Source organism: Oncorhynchus keta, chromosome 28 (genome assembly GCF_023373465.1).
Source record: "Oncorhynchus keta strain PuntledgeMale-10-30-2019 chromosome 28, Oket_V2, whole genome shotgun sequence".
Classification (NCBI taxonomy): Eukaryota; Metazoa; Chordata; class Actinopteri; order Salmoniformes; family Salmonidae; genus Oncorhynchus; species Oncorhynchus keta.
In genome coordinates this window covers 42,698,610-42,722,057 of record NC_068448.1, presented here as the reverse complement: position 1 = coordinate 42,722,057, position 23,448 = coordinate 42,698,610, and the positions used below count along the sequence as shown (strand labels likewise).

General features: G+C 47.3%; 1 protein-coding gene across 3 annotated transcripts; it reads left to right on the top strand.

Annotated features, from left to right (window-relative positions):
- The first annotated feature begins 10,260 nt into the window (after positions 1 to 10,260).
- On the top strand, positions 10,261 to 23,216 carry LOC118361382 (transcription initiation factor TFIID subunit 4-like). 3 transcript variants are annotated; one of them, XM_035741270.2, is made up of 16 exons: positions 10,273 to 10,538; positions 10,711 to 11,445; positions 12,281 to 12,429; positions 13,825 to 13,932; positions 14,027 to 14,167; positions 14,260 to 14,382; positions 14,476 to 14,565; positions 14,694 to 14,939; positions 15,236 to 15,371; positions 19,208 to 19,322; positions 19,454 to 19,623; positions 19,710 to 19,840; positions 20,493 to 20,618; positions 20,772 to 20,828; positions 21,001 to 21,120; positions 21,279 to 23,216. In XM_035741270.2, the coding sequence occupies exons 1-16, from the start codon at positions 10,307 to 10,309 to the stop codon at positions 21,441 to 21,443; spliced, it is 2,844 nt and encodes a 947-aa protein (XP_035597163.2). In that variant the 5' UTR covers positions 10,273 to 10,306; the 3' UTR covers positions 21,444 to 23,216. The 3 variants fall into 3 exon arrangements, with proteins under 3 accessions (XP_052339062.1, XP_052339060.1, XP_035597163.2); XM_052483102.1 differs by lacking the exons at positions 20,772 to 20,828; positions 21,001 to 21,120; positions 21,279 to 23,216 and having other exon boundaries at positions 10,261 to 10,538; positions 19,976 to 20,565; XM_052483100.1 differs by lacking the exons at positions 20,772 to 20,828; positions 21,001 to 21,120; positions 21,279 to 23,216 and having other exon boundaries at positions 10,261 to 10,538; positions 19,958 to 20,565.
- Positions 23,217 to 23,448: the final 232 nt, after the last annotated feature.

Genomic DNA, 23,448 nt, shown 5'->3' with positions numbered 1-23,448 from the left:
GTCCAGAGGGGGCGGAGGGACCTCCGGCACCTCACCTTCCTGCAGGGGACCAGCCACCACCGGCCTGAGGAGAGACACATGAAACCAGGGGTTAATGCGATAGTAAGGAGGAAGCTGTAACCTATAACACACCTCGTTTATCCTCCTCAGGACTTTAAATGGCCCCACACACTGCGGCCCCAGCTTCCGGCAGGGCAGGCGGAGGGGCAGGTTTCGGGTCGAGAGCCAGACCCGATCCCCCGGTGCGAACACGGGGGCCTCACTGCGGTGCAGGTCAGCGTTCCTCTTTTGCCGTCCACTAGCTTGTTTTAATGATTCCTGGATAGCTCTTCAGGTGTCCTTCGAGCATGCATCCATTCCTCCACCGCAGGAGCCTCGGTCTGGCTCTGATGCAAAGGAGCCAGGACCGGCTGGTAGCCCAACATGCACTGGAACGGTGACAGAGGGAGTTCTGAGCCACCTCTGTCCATGGGACATACCTCACCCATTCACCAGGCCGGTCCCGGCAATACGACCGCAGAAACCTACCCACATCCTGGTTTACTCTCTCCACCTGCCCATTACTCTCTGGGTGGAAACCCGAGGTCAGGCTGACCGAGACCCCCAGCCGTTCCATGAACACCCTCCAAACTCTGAATGTGAACTGGGGACCCCGATCAGAAACAATGTCCTCAGGCACCCCGTAGTGCCGGAAGACATGGGTAAACAGGGCCTCCGCAGTCTGTAGGGCCGTAGGGAGACCGGGCAACAGGCTGAGACGACAGAACTTAGGAAACTGATCCACAACGACCAGGATCATGTTTCCCTGAGATGGGGGAAGGTCGGTGAGAAAGTCCACCAACAACTTCCCTCTAGGCAGGTGTTGAGGAGCCTTGCTCTGAGCACACACTGAACAGGAGGAGACATAAAACCTCACGTCCTTAACCAAAGTGGGCCACCAGTACCTCCCCCTAAGACTCCGCACTGTCCTCTCAATCCCAGGATGTATGGGCCCATCGAATCAACCCATCACGAACACCAAGCGGCACATACTGAACACGTGCTGGACACTGAGGGGGTGCAGGTTCCAACCGTAAAGCCCACTCGATCTCCGCATCCACCTCCCATACCACCGGTGCTACCAGACATGAAGCTGGGAGGATGGGAGTCGGATCGATGGGCCGCTCCTCTGTGTCATATCTGCGGGAGAGCGCGTCGGCCTTCGTATTAAGGGAGCCTGGCCGATAGGAAATCGTCAAACGAAATCGGGTAAACAACATGGCCCACCTGGCCTGACGCGGATTCAATCTCCTTGCAGCCCGGATGTTCGCAAGATTACGATGGTCAGTCCAGATAAGGAAAAGGTGCTTGGCCCCCTCAAGCCAATGTCTCCACACCTTCAGAGCCTTGACTACAGCTAACAACTCCCGGTCCCCCACGTCATAGTTCTGCTCTGCCGGACCAAGTGTCCTCGAGAAGAAAGCGCAGGGGCGGAGCTTTGGTGGCGCGCCCGAGCACTTTGATAGCACGGCTCCCACCCCATTCTCGGACGCATCTAACTCCACTATAAACGCCAAAGAGGGGTCCGGATGAGCCAGCACGGGAGCGTCGGTGAACAGCTCCTTCAGACGACTGAAAGCTCTGCGCGACTCTTCTGACCAGCGCAAGCGCGCCGCCCCCCACCCCTTCAGCAGTGAGGTAATGGGAGCAGCCACCTGACCAAAACCCCGGATAAACCTCCGGTAGTAATTGGCAAACCCTAAAAACCGCTGCACCTCCTTTTCCGTGGTCGGAGTCGGCCAATTTCACACGGCTGTAACATGGTCACACTCCATCACCACCCCAGAGGTGGAAATGCGATAACCCAGGATGGAAATGGCTTGTTTGGAGAACACACATTTCTCAGCCTTGACGTACAGGTCATGCTCCAGCAGTCTCCCAAGTACCCTATGCACCAGAGACACGTGCGCGGCGCGTGTGGCAGAATAGGTCAGTATATCATCAATATACACTACCACCCCCTGCCCGTGCAGGTCTCTGAGAATCTCATCCACGAAAGATTGGAAGCATTCTTCAACCCATATGGCATGACGAGGTACTCATAATGGCCAGATGTGGCCTTCCACTCATCTCCCTCCCGGATACGCACCAAATTATACTCACTCCTAAGGTCCAGTTTTGTGAAGAAACATGCTCCGTGAAATGATTTCACCACCGTGGCGATGAGAGGTAGCGGGTAGCTAAACCCCACTGTGATGGAATTTAGACCTCTATAATCAATGCATGGATGCAGACCTCCCTCCTTTTTCTACACAAAAAAGAAGCTTGACGAGACGGGTGACGTGGAGGGTCGAATGTACCCCTGTCCCAGAGATGCAGTGACGTATGTCTCCATCGCCACTGTCTCCTCCTGGGACGATGGGTACACGTGACTCCTGGGAAGTGCAGCGTTTTCCAGGAGGTTTATCGTGCAATCCCCTCGTCGATGAGGTGATAATTGGGTGGCCCTCTTTTTACAGAAGGCGATAGCCAAATCGGCATATTTAGAGGCAATGCGCACAGTGGAAACCTGGTCTGGGCTCTCCACCGTCGTCGCACCGATGGAAACTCCTATGCACCTGCTTGAACACTCCTCTGACCACCCTCTGAGAGCCCCCTTTCTCCATGAAATCTCAGGATTGTGATTAGCCAGCCAGGGAATCCCCAGCACCACCGGAAACGCAGGCGAATCAATAAGGAATAGACTGATCCACTCCTTAAGATCCCCCTGCATTACCATGTCCAGTGGCACCGTGGCCTCAACGACCAGCCCTGACCCTAATTGTCGGCTATCTAAGGAGTGCACGGGGAAAGGTTGGTCTAACGACACCAGGGGAATCCCTAAACTTAACGCGAGCCCATGATCCATAAAGTTCCAAGCTGCGCCTGAATCGACTAGTGCCTTATGCTTTAGAGAGGGAGAAAAGTCAGAAAAATAAATTAGTAAAAACATATGGCCAACAGGGAGCTCTGGGTGAGTCTGGTGCTGACTCACCTGGTATGAACGAGGAGTGCTCTGCCTGCCATCCCGACTCCCAGACAAGCTCCTCCAGCACCGATCGGCAGTGTATCCTCTACGACCACACCTGGTGCAGGAGGGTGCGGGAGGGCCTGGAGGTGGAACCAACAGGGCCTGTTCTGGACGCCCGCGGGCAGCCAGCAGGTTGTCCAGTCGGATGGACATGTCGATAAGTTCGTCGAGGGAGAGGGTGGTGTCCCGACAAGCTAGCTCCCTGGGGGCGTCCTCCCGGAGGCTACAGCGATAGTGGTCCAACTCCAGCGTAAAGTCCTGCACACTCCTCGTCTACTGTCGCAGGTGAAACAGCGGGTGAACTCGGGGTAGTGATCCCTCGCTGAGTCTGTGCCATTCCACACTGCTTTCCACACTCTCCTTCCCCGAGGACGCTCACGTTCTCCACGCCCGAGGGAGTTGGACGAACGGTAGCCAGGTACAACTCCAACTGTACCATCATCTGGTCCATTGCCAACCCAAACCGGTGGAGAATGGCCGTATGATGAAGGACTCGCTCCTCCATCGATGGGAGAGGAGGTGCGGCTGCTCATTCTTACTCCATTCAAATGGTGCGGGATTCTGTCAGAGTTTACTAGGAGTGGTGGGTTGGAGTCAGGCGCAGAGAGCAGAGGGTTCGGTAAATCGTAATTTATTCTCTGGCACAAAACGATCAAAATACACGCCAAAATACAGGGCGCATAAAATAGACCAGCCCAAACACAGGACCAAACAGTCCGGAGAAAACAAACACGACAACACATCTACAACCAACAGAGTAACAATCCCACACAAACCTAGGTGGACCAAACAGGCTTAAATAGACATAAATCCCGGTACTGGGTTACCTTCAGACAAGTCTTGTGATACTAGTAGGTCTATTTGTGTTTCTATTTATTATGGATTCCCATTAGCTGATGCCAAGTCAGCAGCTACTCTTCCTGGGGACTAGCAAAATGAAGGTACTGTAGTTATATAAAAAAAATAAACATTACAATACATGTCACAACACAGTAAGTGTATGCCCTCAGCCCACTACTCTACTATCACATATGTGCACCCTCTACAATCACTGTGATTATTATTTGACCCTGCTGGTCATCTATGAACGTTTGAACATCTTGAAGAACAATCTGGCCTTAATGGCCATGTAATCTAATAATCTCCACCTGGCTCCACAACTAGAAGAGGAGTGGCCACCCCTCAGAGCCTGGTTCCTCTCTAGGTCTCTTCTAGAGGTCGACCAATTATGATTTTTCAACGCCGATACTGATTATTGGAGGACCAAAAAAAGCCGATACCGATTATTCGGCCGATTTTCTAAAAATGTATTTGTAATAATGACAATTACAACAATGCTGAATGAACACTTGTTTTACCTTAATATAATACATCAATAAAATCAATTTAGCCTCAAATAAATAGTGAAATATGTTCAATTTGGTTTAAATAATGCAAAAACAAAGTGTTGGAGAAGAAAGTAAAAGTGCAATATGTGCCATGTAAAAAAGCTAACGTTTCAGTTCCTTGCTCAGAACATATGAAAGCTGGTGGTTCCTTTTAACATGAGTCTTCAATATTCCCAGGTAAGACGTTTTAGGTTATAGTTACTATAGGAATTATAGGACTATTTCTCTCTATACCATTTGTATTTCATATACCTCTGACTATTGGATGTTCTTATAGGCACTTTAGTATTGCCAGTGTAACAGTATACCTTCCGTCCCTCTCCTCACCCCTACCTGGGCTTGAACAAGGAACACATCGACAACAGCCACCCTCGAAGCATCCTTACCCATCGCTCCACAAAAGCCGCAGCCCTTGCAGAGCAGGGGAACAACTACTCCAAGTCTCAGAGGGAGTGACGTCACCGATTGAAATGCTATTAGCGTGCACCCCGCTAACTAGTTAGCCATTTCACATCGGTTACACCAGCCTAATCTCGGGAGTTGATAGGCTTGAAGTCATAAACAGCTGCTGCCTACCATCGCTCATTCAGACTGCTCTATCAAAAATCAAATCATAGACTTAATTATAACATAATAACACACAGAAATACGAGCCTTTGGTCAGGGCTCTGTTCTAGGCCCTCTCCTATTCTCGCTATACACCAAGTCACTTGGCTCTGTCATAACCTCACATGGTCTCTCCTATCATTGCTATGCAGACGACACACAATTAATCTTCTCCTTTCCCCCTTCTGATGACCAGGTGGCGAATCACATCTCTGCATGTCTGGCAGACATATCAGTGTGGATGACGGATCACCACCTCAAGCTGAACCTCGGCAAGACGGAGCTGCTCTTCCTCCCGGGGAAGGACTGCCCGTTCCATGATCTCGCCATCACGGTTGACAACTCCATTGTGTCCTCCTCCCAGAGCGCTAAGAACCTTGGCGTGATCCTGGACAACACCCTGTCGTTCTCAACTAACATCAAGGCGGTGGCCCGTTCCTGTAGGTTCATGCTCTACAACATCCGCAGAGTATGACCCTGCCTCACACAGGAAGCGGCGCAGGTCCTAATCCAGGCACTTGTCATCTCCCGTCTGGACTACTGCAACTCGCTGTTGGCTGGGCTCCCTGCCTGTGCCATTAAACCCCTACAACTCATCCAGAATGCCGCAGCCCGTCTGGTGTTCAACCTTCCCAAGTTCTCTCACGTCACCCCGCTCCTCCGCTCTCTCCACTCGCTTCCAGTTGAAGCTCGCATCCGCTACAAGACCATGGTGCTTGCCTACGGAGCTGTGAGGGGAACGGCACCTCAGTATCTCCAGGCTCTGATCAGGCCCTACACCCAAACAAGGGCACTGTGTTCATCCACCTCTGGCCTGCTCGCCTCCCTACCACTGAGGAAGTACAGTTCCCGCTCAGCCCAGTCAAAACTGTTCGCTGCCCTGGCCCCCCAATGGTGGAACAAACTCCCTCACGACGCCAGGACAGCGGAGTCAATCACCACCTTCCGGAGACACCTGAAATCCCACCTCTTTACCTAGGATAGGATAAAGTAATCCTTCTCACCCCCTTAAAAGATTTAGATGCACTATTCTAAAGTGGCTGTTCCACTGGATGTCATAAGGTGAATGCACCAATTTGTAAGTCGCTCTGGATAAGAGCGTCTGCTAAATGACTTAAATGTAAATGTAAATGTAAAATTGATATGGTCGAATCTGGAGACTATCATTTCGAAAACAAAACGTTTATTATTTCAGTGAAATACGGAACCGTTCCGTATTTTATCTAACGGGTGGCATCCCTAAGTCTAAATATTGCTGTTACATTGTACAACCTTCAATGTTATGTCATAATTATGTACAATTCTGGCAAATTAATTACGTTTTTTGTTAGGAATAAATGGACTTCACACAGTTCACAACGAGCCAGGTGGCCCAAACTGCTTATAATTATAATTAAACTAATTATAAGAAATTCATGTTAGCAGGCAATATTAACTAAATAGGTTTAAAAATATATACTCGTGTATTGATTTTAAAGAAAGGCATTGATGTTTATGGTTAGGTTTGGTGCAACGACAGTGCTAAATTATCACCCGTTTGGCGAAGTAGGCTGTGATATCGATAAGAAATTAACATGCACCACATCAATTATATGCAACGCATGACACACTAGATAAACTAGTAATATCAACCATGTGTAGTTAACTAGTGATTATGTTAAGATTGATTTTTTCAAATTAGATGAGTTTAATGCTAGCGAGCAACTTACCTTGGCTTCTTGCTACTCTCGTGTAACAGGTAGTCAGCCTGCCATGCAGGCTCCTCATGGAGTGCAATGTAAGGCAGGTGGTTAGAGCGTTGGACTAGTAACCGGAAGGTTGCAAAAATGAATCCCCAAGCTGACAAGGTAAAAATCTGTCATTCTGCCCCTGAACAAGGCAGTTAACTTCATATGGCTGTATGGGCAGTATTGAGTAGCTTGGATGAACAGGTGCCCATTGTAAACGGCCAGCTCCTCAGTCTCAATTGCTAATATATGCATATTATTATTAGTATTAGATAAAATACTCTAAAGTTTCCAAAACTGTCAAAATATTGTCTGAGTATAACAGAACTGATATTGCAGGCGAAACCCTGAGGAAAATCAAAACAGGAAGTGGCTTCTATTTTGAAAACTCCATGTTCCATAGCCTCCCTTTGTTGGATTTAAAGGGATATGAACCAGATTCCTTTTCCTATAGCTTCCTCAAGGTGTCAACAGTCTTCAGACATAGTTTCAGGCTTTTATTTTGAAAAATGAACCAGAACGATAACATCGCGTCAAGTGGTCACATGAGTTTCACTTGCGCAACAGAATTTGGACAGCCATTGTTTTCCCCTCTCCTACTGTGAAAGACATTTGCGGTTGATATATCATCGATTATATATTTTAAAAACAACCTGAGGATTGATTATAAAAAACGTTTGACATGTTTCTGTGGACATAATGGAAACTATTTGGAATTTTCATCTGCGTTGTCGTGACTGCTCTTTCCTGTGGATTTCTGAACATAAGTCTCCCAGTACGTGCTGCTGAAAAACATCCCCGCAGCATGATGCTGCCACCACCATGCTTCACCGTAGGGATGCTGCCAGGTTTCCTCCAGACATGATGCTTGGCATTCAGGCCAAAGAGTTCAATCTTTGTTTCATCAGACCAGAGAATCTGGCTTCCGTCTGGCCCCTCTACCATAAAGGCCTGATTGGTGGAGTGCTGCAGAGATGGTTGTCCTTCAGGAAGGTTCTCCCATCTCTACAGAGGAACTGTGGAGCTCTGTCAGAGTGACCATCGGGGCCTCCCTAGTGGCGCAGTGGTCTAAGGCACTGCATTGCAGTGCTGGCTGTGCCACTAGAGATATTGGTTCGCATCCAGGCTCTGTTACAGCCGGCCATGACCGGGAGACCCATTGGTTGGAGCACAATTGGCCCAGTGTCGTCCGGGTTAGGGGTTTGTCCGGCAGGGATGTCCTTGTCCCATCGTGCTCTAGCGACTCCAGTGGCGGGCCGGGCGCATGCACGCTGACACGGTTGCTAGGTGTACGGTGTAACCATTAGGTTCTTGGTGAACTCCCTGACCAATGGCCCTTCTCCCACATTTGGCTGGGCAGCCAGTTCTAGGAAGAGTTTGTGGTTCCAAACTTCTTCCATTTAAGAATGATGTGTTCTTGTGGTTCTTCAATGCTGCGGAAATGTTTTGGTACCCATCGCCAGATCTTTGCCTTGACACCTGTCCAAATTCATTATAAATCCTACAATGTGATTTTCTGGATTTTTTTCTCATTTTGTCTGTCATAGTTGAAGTGTACCTATCATGAAAATTACAGGCATCTCATCTTTTTAAGTGGGAGAACTTGCACAATTGGTGGCTGACTAAATACTTTTTTGCCCCACTGTATGTGAGAATGTTATTCATTGACTACAGCTCTGCGTTCAACACCATAGTGCCCTCAAAGCTCACTAAGCTAAGGACCCTGGTACTAAGGATCCCTGCAACTGGATCCTTGACTTCATGACGAGCCGCCCCCTGGAGGTAAGGGTAGGTAACAACACATCCGCCAGGCTGATCCTGAACACAGGGGCCCCTCAGGGGTGCGTGCTCAGCCCCCTCCTGTACTCTCTGTTTACTCATCACTGCACGGCCAGGCACGACTCCAACACCATCATTCAATTTTCCGATGACACAACAGCCTGATCACTGACAACAACGAGACAGCTTATAGGGAGGAGGTCAGAGACCTGGCCATATGGTGCCAGGACAACAACCTCTCCCTCAACGTGTTCAAGACAAAGGAGATGATTGTGGACTACAGGAAAAAGAGGACCGAGCACGCCCCCATTCTCATCGACAGGGCTGCAGTGGAGCAGGTTGAAAGCTTTAAGTTCCTTTGTGTCCACATCACGAACAAACTAACATGGTCCAAACACACCATGACAGTCGAAGTGGGCATGAAAAAACCTATTCCCCCTCAGGGCACTGAAAAGATTTGGCATGGGTCCTCAAAAGGTTCTACAGCTGCACCATCGAGAGCATCCTGGTTGCATCACTGCCTGGTATGGCAACTGCTCAGCCTCCGACTGTAAGCCACTATAGAGGGTAGTGTTAACGGCCCAGTACATCACTGGGGCCAAGCTTCCTGCCATCCAGGACCTCTACACCAGGCGGTGTCAGAGGAAGGCCCTAAAAATTGTCAAAGACTCCAGCCACCCTACTAATCGACTGTTCACTCTGCTACCACACGGCAAGCGGTAACGGAGTGCCAAGTCTAGTTCCAAGAGGCTTCTAAACAGCTTCTACCCTCAAGCCATAACAGTCCTGAACATCTAGTCAAATGGCTACTCCTCCACTGCCACTCTCTGTTGTTACCTATGCATAGGCACTTTAATTAACTCTACCTACATGTACATACTTTCTCAACTAACCGGTGCCCCTGCCCATTGACTCTGTACCAACACCTTTAATTACATTTGACTTTTATCTCTTATTCTTATCCATATCTTTTGAAACTATCAGGGGCTTGTAAGCAAGCATTTCACTGTAAGGTGAATTCGGTGCATGTTGTATTCGGTGCATGTGACTAATACAATTTGATTTGGAGGATGCGTTTTAATGAATAGTCTATAATGAAAGGCTATTCAGTTGGTCTCATCAAACGTTGATTTGGGAAATCATGACGTAATTTATTTTTGGGCGCTCCCTCCATTAATAATTAAAAAGAGCAATGATGTCCTACTCTTTCTGAATTCACCCTATGCCTATAGCACAACTTTAATCTCTAAAGCATGAACACAGAAATGTAAAACAAATGTCATGATGTCTTTATTGTCCTCCATAGCTCAGCGACGGACAGAGGGTCAAGCAGCAGGCTGCCTAGTTCTATTTGACAGTCAGCAGCGAGCGCACGATATGCGCCCTCGTGCGTGTGGTAACAGCAGTTGTCGGACAGAACTGGAAAAAAATGAAAACTACGCAGCCATTTTGAGTCGAGAATAACAACTCAAAAGAGCAAAGAAATCACATGTATTTCCTCTAGAATGATTCCAAATAAGTACAACCGGTAACTTCTCGTGTGGTTCGTTTCCATTTGGCAATCCTATCTGTACTGTCGTACCAATTTTTTTCCGTCGATGCATTCTCATCCGGCTAGCATTCCGAAATGCAAGATAAAACGTTTATCCCAACCTTTAAATCTAGCAATAACCAATCAGAGCACCCGGAATCCGATGTCAGTGACGGAGTATCCAATCGGCGCATGCGTCTCGCGATCGAGTGTGGTAGGGTAAAAGATGGCGGCGGGCTCGGATTTGCTGGATGATGCCTTTTTCAACACTGAGGTGGACGAGAAAGTAGTTAGTGATCTAGTTGGATCTTTGGAGTCTGAGCTCACGGGATCGGGTCGCGGAAACTCTGCAGTCAGGGTACAGGCTGCTGCAAATCACATTGGCAACCCCGCTGTATGTGGCAAATCCAATGTCCAGGACAGCAAAATGGGACTTTCACAAGAGCTTGTTAAACCAGGTAACGTAAGATAATAGCTTGAGCGGCTGACTCTGGTTAGCACATTTCACGTTGTTTTTGACTGTTTTCGTATCTTTTTAAGCCACACCACTTGACTAAATTATTGCTAATACATATGTTCAATTTATATATATTTGATGTTTCCCTTTCTCTCATGTTTCCTCTGCTGTAGGGACTAGCGTCCAAGCGGGTGTCATTAATAGTACGAGGTCCACCATGGATACAGCGGCCGGGACGACGGCGGCGGCGGGCTCAGGCATGACAGCGGGACACAGTCAGAGTAAGACTGGGGCAGCCGGTTGTGTGGTAACAGTGGTTCCCGATCACGGGGAAGGAATCGGGAAAACCGGGTCGGCTGGTGTACAAACTTTAAATGGAAGTAGCGTTGTAATAAACTCTCATAATTTGGTGAGCTCGGCAAGCAGCACGGTGCCCGCCGTCACAGTTGTCAACAACGGACCAGGCTCCGTGGTCGAACGAAACGTAATCTTACCCTCAACTTCCATTCAAACCTCTCTAATGGACAGTGCTGTCACTTCAACTGTAGTATCGTCTCAGCCGTCTGTTCTAAACAGTGTGCCCACTGTCACGCTCGTGAGGCCGCCTATGCACACCACCGGAGCAGTCACCTCGCCGAGCGGGAGCAATACCTTTCTGACATCGACATCATCTGTCAACGTCGCTCACCCTGCATGTTCAGGAGCACAAATCAACAAGTCGGAGCCAAAAACGGCAATACAAAAGACCGCACAGATGACGGGGACGGCAGCAGCTGTAGCGAAAAGCCCATCGACTATTGCAATCAGTCCTGGTGGGATAAGGGCGATCGCTCCTCAGGTATTGGCCCCAAGACTTCAGCAGCCCCAACAGAATGTTCCAAACATCCAAAACATTCAGCTCCCCCCAGGTAACTTTTCCATTCTCAGTTGATATTGTATTGCTGATTCATTGAAGCGTGATTTGATGTGTTAGAGTAGCCAATTATGTCAGCGAGCCACAGTGAGTGGAGAGGGGATACAATGCATCTTGCTGGCAGCCTTTCAAGGCTCTATCAATGTGATAAACAAACTTTATTGCAAACTTATGGCTAGCATTCTCAACTACACATGTCATCGCTGTGGCACACAGACAAGTCTTTTGTTTGTTTATCAGACAAACTGTCCAGTTGCTATACTGTACTCTGTGTGTGTGTGTGTGTGTGTGTGTGTGTGTGTGTGTGTGTGTGTGTGTGTGTGTGTGTGTGTGTGTGTGTGTGTGTGTGTGTGTGCTTTGCTGTCCATTGTTCATGCTCCTGTAGCACACTGTGACCTGTGGGAACATTCTATTGATTCTGTCTACTTGTTTTGCTTGTAAAAGCAGATTAGTGTTCTCTGTCGTGTGGTCCTGATAGCACACATACCATGGACTGACCCAGTGTCAAGGGGCACACTGACACTGTAGTGCATCATGTAACCTAGTTGCAAGCATGTGTCCATTTTTTTGTTGGAACTGCATGTCTCACTGGTTCTGTCTAACAATGCTATCCACCATTAAGCTCGCCACTGAAAGTTGAGTTTTCGTGATAATTACTTTTTACTGTACCACTTTTATGCCAAGAGTGGCCAAATATATTCTAATATATTCTAAGCAAACAATGCTTTAGAAGTTATTCAATTGTGGTGTATTTAGCGATTATGTCTGTTGATCTATGACCCCTCTTTGACCTCATCTCTGACCCCCTCCATGCCCTCTGCCCTGTGCAGGGATGGTGTTGGTGCGCAGTGAGAGTGGGCAGCTGTTAATGATCCACCAGCAGACCCTGGCCCAGATGCAGGCTCAGTCCCAGAGCCCCATGACCCCACGGCCAGCCACCCCCACCAGCACGCCCCCTGTCCAGATCACCTCTGTACAGGTACACACACACTGAAACTGTAATCATCTCTTAGCTCCAGTGATGGAGCGATCACAGTGTGGTTGAATAAAGAGAGGGATGAAAGAGCGACACAGGTGAACAGAGGTGACACAGAGCCGGTTAATTTACACCTGTCGCACCAACCAAAAACTAGACTACTGCGGCCTATACAACACACGTTCGTGAGATGTGATGCTTCGGGGCGGCAGGGTAGCCTAGTGGTTAGAAGGTTGCAAGTTCAAATCCCCGAGCTGACAAGGTACAAATCTGTCGTTCTACCCCTGAACAGGCAGTTAACCCACTGTTCCTAGGCCGTCATTGAAAATAAGAATTTGTTCTTAACTGACTTGCCTAGTAAAATAAAGGTAAAATAAAAAAATAATGATGGTTGCTAGGCAGCGCCCAGTGGCAGTTCTAAACAAACTGTCCATCACTTCGCGAAGCCCACCGCCATGCACATTTTCTCAACCACTGCTGGATGGATCAATCAATAATTGCTTTGGGAATGAGTATCACTGAATGAGAATAAAGTTAATGCCGTTGAAGGCATTTATCATGTTGTGCCTTACTGAAACTCCCAAAATCGTCCAACTGTTTTAAATACTTTAAAGCAATATGTGGTCAACCGTCATTTCAGCACCGTTATGATTGGGCCAGTGTTATCGGCGCTGCTTTGAGACAAGCGTGGGGACTTATCTTGATGAATGAATCAATGTCCGATTTTTGTTTTCACCGAATATCCGTTTGGATATTTGGTTACAATTAAGCTGGGAAAATGTTAGCAAAATTGAGGTGAGTGATCTTTAGTCTAGTTTGCTCATCGAGCAGTGTTATCAGAATATTTTGCTGGTATGCTATGTAGCCTACGGTAGCCTAATATAACATGTGGATTATTTTGCTCGTCACTCGTGTAGTAGCCCAGGCTGTATTCCGACTAAAAGCTCTTTACTTGTCTGATGATCGATCAATATGACTTTGTTTCACAGAATCTCTGTCTGTTTGGTTAATTTGGTTTCTGTCTGGGCAAATAAGAGGTGGCGGATCATCTTATTCGTTCGCTAATATCGGATCAGACACATTTAGCATGCTATAATGTAGCATCAATCAAGTGCATTATGTAGCTATTGACTTTGCGCATAGGCAACATGAAAAGCCTGCGTCGGTTGTGAAATTTGAACACGAGACTCGCATCCTTTTGAAAACAGAGATTGCTATTATATTCTGTGCATATCATGAAAGAATACGCCTGCTCCCTACAAGGCGTAGATTCTACTTCCAGACATAGCTCATAGAAGGGTTATGCCCAGGCCGTGCAATAGGTCTAATTTTAAGGTGTGACGTAGAGTTACCACCCATCGGTGCAACCGTCCCCAGAACCCTTGTCCTATCCTGTAGGCTCCAGGGATGCCCCTCATGGCCCGTCAGGTGACCCCCACCACCATCATCAAGCAGGGCACCCCGGCCCAGACTACTGTCCTCCAGAGGCCTCCTGTGCTACAGCAGGTAGGTACCCCCCCCTCTCTTCTCTTTAATTATCTCACCCTCTCCCCTTAGTCTCATTTCATCCCCTGCACCCTTTGTCACTTTTCTCCTGCAGAACACCATTGTGCTGGGTGGGGCGGCTGCCACCCCAGGTCAGGCCCAAGTGCAGCCTGGCTCGGCAGCAACAGCAGCAGTCAACCAGCGAGCAGGGACCCCCGGAGCTACCGGGACACCAGGCACTCCCGCTACCACTATGGTGAGACGACACTCCTCTACTCCCTCCTGCATTTGTCTACTCCTAAATGGTCATGCAATGGTTTTTATATGTGTGTGTGTGTGTGTGTGTAGGAGACCCTGGAGAATGTGAAGAAATGCAAGAACTTCCTTTCCACGCTGATCAAGTTGGCATCCAGCGGGAAGCAGTCGTCAGAGACCACGGCCAGCGTCAAGGACCTGGTCAAGAGCCTGTTGGTACGTCTGTCTGTGTCCATTTCACTCTCTCTCTCTTACTCTTTTTCCTCACTCTGTCTTTCTACATTGATGTCTGTTTTTCTACCACTGCAGGAAGGTAAGATCGAAGCGGAGGAGTTCACCAGTCGGTTATATCGGGAGCTCAACTCCTCTCCTCAGCCATATCTTGTGCCTTTCCTCAAGGTGAGACCGATGGATTTTCCGTTCTTTAATGTAGCTAGCTATTCTCTCGCTACCCAAACAAATACAAGTGGCCCGGAAGATGCAATATCGATGAGGGAATGACCTGTGCTCTCCCTCCCCATCTCCAGAGGAGTCTCCCTGCACTGCGTCAGATGACCCCAGACTCGACAGCCTTCATCCAGCAGAGCCAGCTTCCCCAGGCCAGCGTTCAGCCTGCCTCCTCCTCTACAGCCCTGACTACAGTGGCGCTGGGGGGCACGGCCGCCGCACAGAGACTCCCTCTTAACAGAACCACCAGCCCCGGGGCCAAGGGGACCATGCACCAGTCCCCTGTCATCAGCCCGGCCCTGACACCTCACAGCAAGCCTGGCCTGGTATACTATATCCTAATGATACTCCACTCAGTGTTTCCATGTATTGTATAGGGGGGTTGCCTTGTTGTTCTTCTTGTCACATGAAGTCTATATGACTATGTTATGTTGAGGGTTGACCCGAAGTATATCTACATGGCAAAGCCGAGTTGCACTGGGCTGGCCAGGTTACGCATCCACCGTAATTGCTGGAACCATGCTAGAAAGGACAATGTTAAAAATATATGCCTGAACAGTAAGGTGTGCTCTATTGTGTGAATCATGTTTTATACCTCTCTCTCCTCTCTCTCTCTGTGTAGATGGTGCCCCAGCAGCAGGGGGCGTTGGCGAGTACTCAGGTAACTCTGACCCAGTCGCCCATGGTTACTTTCCGAGGCCAGTCCCACAGTCGCATCATCATGGGACATCCGCAGGTGGTCAAACAGCTGCAAACAGGTGTGCGTTTGTATTGTCTGCGTCCCATCGTCTTAACTGCGTCATGCCTTTGTGTTTGATGTTTGTACATATTCTACAGTCGTGGCCAAAAAGTTTTGAGAATGACACAAATATTAATTTTCACTATTTCTGCTGCCTCAGTTTGTATGATGGCAATTTGCATGTACTCCATAATGTTATGATAAGTCATCAGATGAATTGCAATTAATTGCAGTCCCTCTTTGCCATGCAAATTAACTGAATCCCCAAAAAAACATTTCCACTGCATTTCAGCCCTGCCACAAAAGGACCAGCTGACATCATGTCAGTGATTCTCTCGTTAACACAGGTGTGAGTGTTGACGAGGACAAGGCTGGAGATCACTCTGTCATGCTGATTGAGTTTGAATAACAGACTGGAAGCTTCAAAAGGAGGGTGGTGCTTGAAATCATTCCTCTGTCAATCATGGTTACCTGCAAGGAAACACGTGCCATCATCAATGCTTTGCACAAAAAGGGCTTCACAGGCAAGGATATTGCTGCCAGTAAGATTGCACCTAAATCAAGCATTTATCAAATCATCAAGAACTTCAAGGAGAGTGGTTCAATTGTTGTGAAGAAGGCTTCAGGGCACCCAAGAAAGTCCAGAAAGCGCCAGGACCGTCTCCTAAAGTTGATTCAGCTGTGGGATCGGGGCACCACCAGTATAGAGCTTGTTCAGGAATGGCAGCAGGCATCTGCACGCACAGTGAGGCAAAGACTTTTGGAGGATGGCCTGGTGTCAAGAAGGGCAGTAAAGAAGCCACTTTTCTCCAGGAAAAACATCAGGGACAGGCTGATATTCTACAAAATGTAGAGGGATTGGACTGCTGAGGACTGGGGTTAAGTAATTTTCTCTTATGAATCCCCTTTCCAATTATTTGGGGCATCCGAAAAGCTTGTCAGGAGAAGACAAGGTGAGCGCTACCATCAGTCCTGTGTCGTGCCAACAGTAAAGCGTCCTGAGACCATTCATGTGTGGGGTTGCTTCTCCGCCAAGGGAGTGAGCTCACTCACAATTTTGCCTAAGAACACAGCCATGAATAAAGAATGGTACCAACACATCCTCCAAGAGCAACTTCTCCCAACCATCCAGGAACAGTTTGGTGACGGGACAATGCCTTTTCCAGCATGATGGAGCACCTTGCCATAAGGCAAAAGTTATAACTAAGTGGCTCGGGGAACAAAACATCATATTTTGGGTCCATGGCCAGGAAACTCCCAAGACCCTAATCCCATTGAGAATTTGTGGTCAATCCTCAAGAGCTGGGTGGACAAACAAAACCCCACAAATTCTGAAAAACTCCAAGCAGTTGATCATGCAAGAATTGGCTGCCATCGGTCAGGTTGTGGCCCAGAAGTTAATTGACAGCATGCCAGGGCTGCAAATATTGACTCTTTGCATCAACTTCATGTAATTGTCAATAAAAACCTTTGACACTTGTGAAATGCTTGTAATTATACTTCAGTATTCCATGGTAACATCTGACAAAATATCTAAATACACTGAAGCAGCAAATTAATATTTGTGTCATTCTCAACTTTTGGCCATGACTGTACATGAAAATGTCAGCCATTTCTCAAACAGAAATATAATTTATACAAAGGATAACGTATTAGTTGTCTTATTTCAGATGAACCCTAGTACTTTCATATACCATCGCTGTATAATACTGCTCCTGTGCAGGATGGGAGCTTCTCTGTGTTAGCTATTTTTCCACTGGGCGTCTCTGGGACAAACGCGCTCAGTGTGAACAATGGCAGTGTCAATGATAGAAAGCGTCAGACCGACGTTTTCGGTCTGTGGCCGGCTGCTATTAGCTAATGAATCAAATCAAATTGTATTTGTCACATACACATGGTTAGCAGATGTTAATGCGAGTGTAGCGAAATGCTTGTGCTTCTAGTTCCGACAATGCAGTAATAACCAACAAGTAATCTAGCTAACAATTCCAAAACTACTACCTTATAGACACAAGTGTAAGGGGATAAGAATATGTACATAAAGATATATGAGTGAGTGATGGTACAGAGCGGCATAGGCAAGATACAGTAGATGGTATTGAGTGCAGTATATACATATGAGATGAGTATGTAAACAAAGTGGCATAGTTAGTGGCTAGTGATACATGTATTACATAAAGATGCAGTAGATGATATAGAGTACAGTATATACATATACATATGAGTTGAATAATGTAGGGTATGTAAACATTATATTAGGTAGCATTGTTTAAAGTGGCTAGTGATATATTTTACATCATTTCCCATCAATTCCCATTATTAAAGTGGCTGGAGTTGAGTCAGTGTGTTGGCAGCAGCCACTCAATGCTAGTGGTGGCTGTTTAAAAGTCTGATGGCCTTGAGATAGAAGCTGTTTAAAAGTCTCTCGGTCCCAGCTTTCATGCACCTGTACTGACCTTGCCTTCTGAATGATAGCGAGGTGAACAGGCAGTGGCTCGGGTGGTTGTTGTCCTTGATGATCTTTATGGCCTTCCTGTGACATCGGGTGGCGTAAGTGTCCTGGAGGGCAGGTAGTTTGCCCCTGGTGATGCGTTGTGCAGCCTTACGGTTGTGGGCAGAGCAGTTGCTGTACCAGGTGGTGATACAGCCCGACAGGATGTTCTCGATTGTGCATCTGTAGAAGTTTGTGTGCTTTTGGTGACGACAAATTTCTTCAGCATCCTGAGGTTGAAGAGGCGCTGCTGCGCTTTCTTCACGATGCTGTCTGTGTGGATGGACCAATTCAGTTTGGAGACTGCAGTAGTGTGTGTGTGGGCTTGTATTACTATCCTTGTGGGTACCGGAAATCTCAGTCCCCACAAGGAAAATTCTCCCTCGTGGGGGACATTTCTCAGGTCTCCACGAGGACAAAGGCTATTTTAGGTTTAGGGGTTAGAATTGGGGTTAGGGTTTGGGTTAAGGTAGTGGCGTTATGCCCATAGGGGGCATAGGGACACGTGCCCCCTCAAAATGTCCTGTTAACATTTTATTAAAATAAAGTGATTTCTGTAATGCTATCAATAATAGGTTACCAATCTTCCAACCTCCTATATCTAGCTACCAATAAACCATTTCAGGCCATCAATCAAGTTAGAGTAACTAGAGTAACTAGCATGCCTAACTATCTTAGCTGGCATGCCTGCTGGTAAGGTTGGTAGATTTTAGAAAAGCAAGCAAAAACTAAATGTACTCACATCCTTTCAATCTTTTACCCAGATTTGAGCAGAGAAGCATATTTAGTTTATTTAAAAAATGTTACCACCAGTCAGTGAGAAACGGACAGCTCAAGAAGTTTGCTTAGATATGCCGGACAATAAACACATTTCTGACATCAAATTAAAGCATAATAATTATGGCTCTAGATTACAGGAGTTTAAAAAAAAAGCTAAATTCTCAACTTCTACCTCTGAGACATCCTCACATACTTTGTGCCTCCTCACATTTCTGTGCATGATGCACCTGGGTTAAAATTAGGGTAAGGGAAAATATAATTTTGAATGGAAATACACTTTACGTGTGTTCACTGGACTGTATGGAAACACTGCCCCCTTGTGAGAGATGAATGTAACTGCATGCAATATTGCTCAAGAAAGCGCTCATCTGTGACATGTTCTTCTTCCATCTCTCTTCCTCTTGATCTCGGCTCCTCTCTTCTGCTCACAGCAGATGTACCAAGAAGAAGATGATTACTTATTGATGTGTAAATGATACATTATACAATGTGAAAGGTTGAGGAGCCTGTGTGAAGGTCGAGTGTCTGTTATGTAACAGTTCCTCCCCCATCTTGCGCTCTCTGTCTCCCTGTCTGTGTCTCAGTTCCTGTAGTGAAACAAGCTCTAGCACCAGGGGCCAAGGTAACACTGGGGCGCCAGTCTATGCTCTCTGTTGCACAGACGAACAAGCTGAAGGAGGCAAGCGGAGGAACCTTCAAGTAATCCGCACACACACACACACACACACACGCGCGCATTCACAAGTTGGATGATTTCAGAATTCTTAAAGTGAAAAAGAGGCCTTTAGAAATAGTTATCTTTCTCTTCTTTCCCTGTCTCCTTCATCCAGAGATGATGATGATATCAATGACGTGGCCTCCATGGCTGGAGTCAACCTGTCAGAGGAGAGCGCCCGTATACTGGCAACCAACTCTGAGCTGGTGGGCACGGTGACTCGCTCCTGTAAGGACGAGGCCTTCCTCCACACCACCTCACTAACCCGGAGAGTACAGGAGATCGGTGAGACGCACACCACATAAACGCACACACACACACACACACTCTGTACCTAAAATCTCTTAACATCTCCTGTTCCCTTGTAACAGGTAGGAGGTTTGGGGTGATTGACCTGGGGCCAGAGGTTGTCAACTACGTTTCCCATGCAACACAGCAGCGGCTGCAGAACCTGCTGGAGAAAGTGACGGAGGTGGCGCAGCAAAAAAACATCACCTTCAAGGTGAGAGAACACAGCTTCTGTGGGTGTTAGCGTGAAGGAGGTTCACGTGTTCTTTAATGAGCTATTAAGTTCTGATGTTTTCTGTCGATACTGGGTTGTCATCCTTATTGTTGCTAGCCTTTCATCTTCAAAAAGTGCTGAAGGGGACTCCCGAGTGGCGCAGCGGTCTAAGGCATTGCATCGCAGCGCTAGAGGCGTCACTACAGACCCGGGTTCGAGCCCGAGCTGTGTCGCAACCGGGAGACCCATGAAGGGGCGCACAATTGGCCCAGCATCGTCTGTGTTAGGGGAGGGTTTGGCCTGCCGGAATGCCCTTGTCTCATCGCTCTCCTTGTGGCGGGCCGGGGGAGTGTGCACGCTGACTTCGTTTGCCAGCAGGACAGCGTTTCCTCCGACACATTGGTGCGGCTGGGTTCCGGGTTAAGGCGAGCAGTGTTTCAAGAAGCGGTGCGGCTTGTCGGGGTCGTGTTTCGGAGGATGCATGGCTCTCGACCTTCGCCTCTCCCGAGTCCATACGGGAGTTGCAGCGAAGGGACAAGACTGTAACTACCACTTGGATATCACAAAATTGGGGAGAAAAGAGGGTAAAAAGTACAACAACAAAAAGTAATCCATTTTTACCCTTGTAATCCATTATCTCTCTCTCCATCAGGAGGATGATAAGTATGAACAGGTGAGTGACGTGCGAGCCCAGCTGAAGTTCTATGAGCAGCTGGATCAGATGGAGAAACAGAGGAAGGAGGAGCAGGAGAGGGAGATCCTGATGAAGGCTGCCAAGGTAACTCACCACCACAGGCATTGATGCACTAACCTTAGAAATGTGGAGGTGCAACTTCAACTTCAACCATGTTACATAGCCTTTTTGCACCATCTAGTGGTCTCATGCTGTAAGTGCCAGTAGTGTTGATAGTGAATTCCGTGCCTCCCCCAGTCTCGATCGCGGCAAGAGGACCCAGAGCAGCTTCGGCTCAAACAGAAGGCCAAAGAGGTGAGAGGAGAGCGTTTGTGTGGCTGTATGCAGAGTGCGTATAACAGTAGCGTATTATGTTGTACGCTAATGATTGGTAGTGTTTCTCATACTCTGTGTGTCACTTGTCTCAGTCTCCAAGCACAGGAGCGTTGTGTGTGTCATGCCTGTTCCCTCTGTGTGTGTGGTCTAGATGCAGCAGCAGGAGCTGAATCAGATCAGGCAGAAGGAGGCCAACATGACGGCCCTGGCAGCCATCGGCCCCAGGAAGAAACGGAAAATGGAGTCCCCCGTCAACGGCGCCGGGGCTGAGGTAGAGTATCATGACCGCTACTCTAGGCTCGATCATTGCCTATATATTGCGCTTAACAGGGATCCAAACGTGTGGATTGATAGCGGTTTATGCATACACATGTTTTTGAAGATCAACATGAATGTTCCTTTCTCTTGTCTCCCCCTCCCTCTCCGCAGGGTTCTGGCTCTGGTCCCTCGTCGTCGGGTGGGGCCAATAGCGGAGGCTCCAGACCTCAGCGCCAGCGCATCACCAGGGTCAACCTCAGGGACCTGCTCTTCTGTCTGGAGAATGAGAGAGAAACCAGTAGCTCACATCTACTCTACAAAGGCTTCCTCAAATAACACACAGGGAGACGAGACACTAATGAGAGAAACCAGTCACTCTGATGCACGTGACTCAGTCTCCAATAACACCTCCCCCCGACAGATCAGAGGCCAGACGCTCCCAATAGCAGCTCCCTTTATAGAGCCAAATGGCCCAGCTACACGTGACGGCACCTCCTCCTCTCCTGTGCTCTCCTACAATCATGACCTGGAGGGAAGGCAGACCAGCGGCGCCTGGAATATGAATCATCAGCTGTGCCCTACACGCCCTCCTCAAAGGTGAGGTGGTGGGTCTGACCTCTCAGACTAGGTCTTCTGGACCCTCCTTTAACCCCGTGCCTCTCACAGTTATCTAGGGACCAGCTACTGGCAACCTGGTCCCCTCCCATACACTGCCCTCTGGTGCCCTGGAGGGGGAAATGCTCTTATTTGTGAGGTCTCCTTTGGGTCTGGATACATCCTCATTCACAGTAGGTGCATAGCTTTGCCAACCTTTAACCTCATGCAAGAGGCTTCTATGATTAGACTTTTTTTTTTTATAAAGAACCCCAGCGAGGACCCTTTTAACACAGTTAACGAACAAATGTACTAAACTGCATTCGTAACGTTAAGTCCCTGACCAAACAGGAACTCTGGGCCTTTTGTTGGGCGATAGAGGCTAGAGTTAGAGACTATTTTATCGTCATTCATTCTAGTGCTATTACCTGTGGATTCTTTTTTTTTTTTTTTTTTTTTTTTTTTTTACTTGACTGATACAAGTCTTCTGCTGAGTTGCCTTTTTGCCAAAATAAAGCCATATGAATGATACATGTCTAACTCTCTAGAACTCTGATAACATTACAGGACCCCTACTTGTTATTCAGTCAGTTTTTAGGCCTTGCTTGATTCTGTTTTAGTATAACTTCCCATGTGCTTTTGTGTTTGCCTTTTTTTGTTGTTCTTGAATCCGTTATTATGATTATGTCAACATGTCTGTTGTAAAGGTTATGGAAATGGACGCGAGCTCGTGTGCTCGCTCATTTCTGGTGCACATGTAACGTCCTAAGGAAACAGTCCTGTCAATCACAGTTCATACAAATCATATGTTTCTACCGGTAGACTGTGTGGAGTGGAGGGGAGGGGAGGGGGGGGGGGGGTAAACATGAACAGGTTTATGAATATTTCTTTTTTCAAAAGAGTCATGTAAATAATAATTAACAATTTAATTGTTGATGCAACAATGCAAAGTGAGACTGAGACGTTGATGCAACGTTGGCAATAAATAGCCTATTTATGTTTGGAGGTAGGCCATTGCTGGCTGCCATGGTGATGTGTGATGGAATGCAGAATATGGACTGCACCTCCCCCAGAGGTATACACCCACTTTCTATATAATTTAAATATTTTGTTAGTGCACATACTAATTGGTTGTTTCTGACGGTTTTGGATGGTAGTGTATGGAAAAATGTATATTGATTCAACTTTTCTAGCTGTACATACTTCAGTTGGCCTTTTTGTAAGGTCTGTCAATAGAAGATTAATTTTCTTTTCTCAAAATTTCTCTCTGCTAGTCAATCAGTATTGATATGTTTTTATACCATCGCCCCTGGCAACTGTTACATACATTTCCCTCTGTCCATTTTCTATCGGGCCAACACAGTTTAAAATGAAAAACGGAAGTATATTATGTAAATATAAGTTTTGCACAGCCATTTGTTAATATGTAAATACTCTAAATGAAGTTTTTAATGGTGATTGTTAATAGAGGATTGAGAGAGAATAATCTCCTTCATTAAAAAAAATGAAAAGTAAGTTGTTGTGCTGTATGTCCTTCTGCCTGGGGTGGATCTAGCTTAAACCCCTCAATGCCTGCATTTATAGTTTGTCTTATACAGTGGCTACCTACTGTACTAACAGAGACAGATGGGCTGCAATGACACCAGGGATTTTTTTTTTAACGGTTCCTGAGTTCAAGTGCAGTACATAGTTCTTTCAGCAGAGGGCACTATTGTATCACTCAATCTCCACATCCCTCAAACAGTGG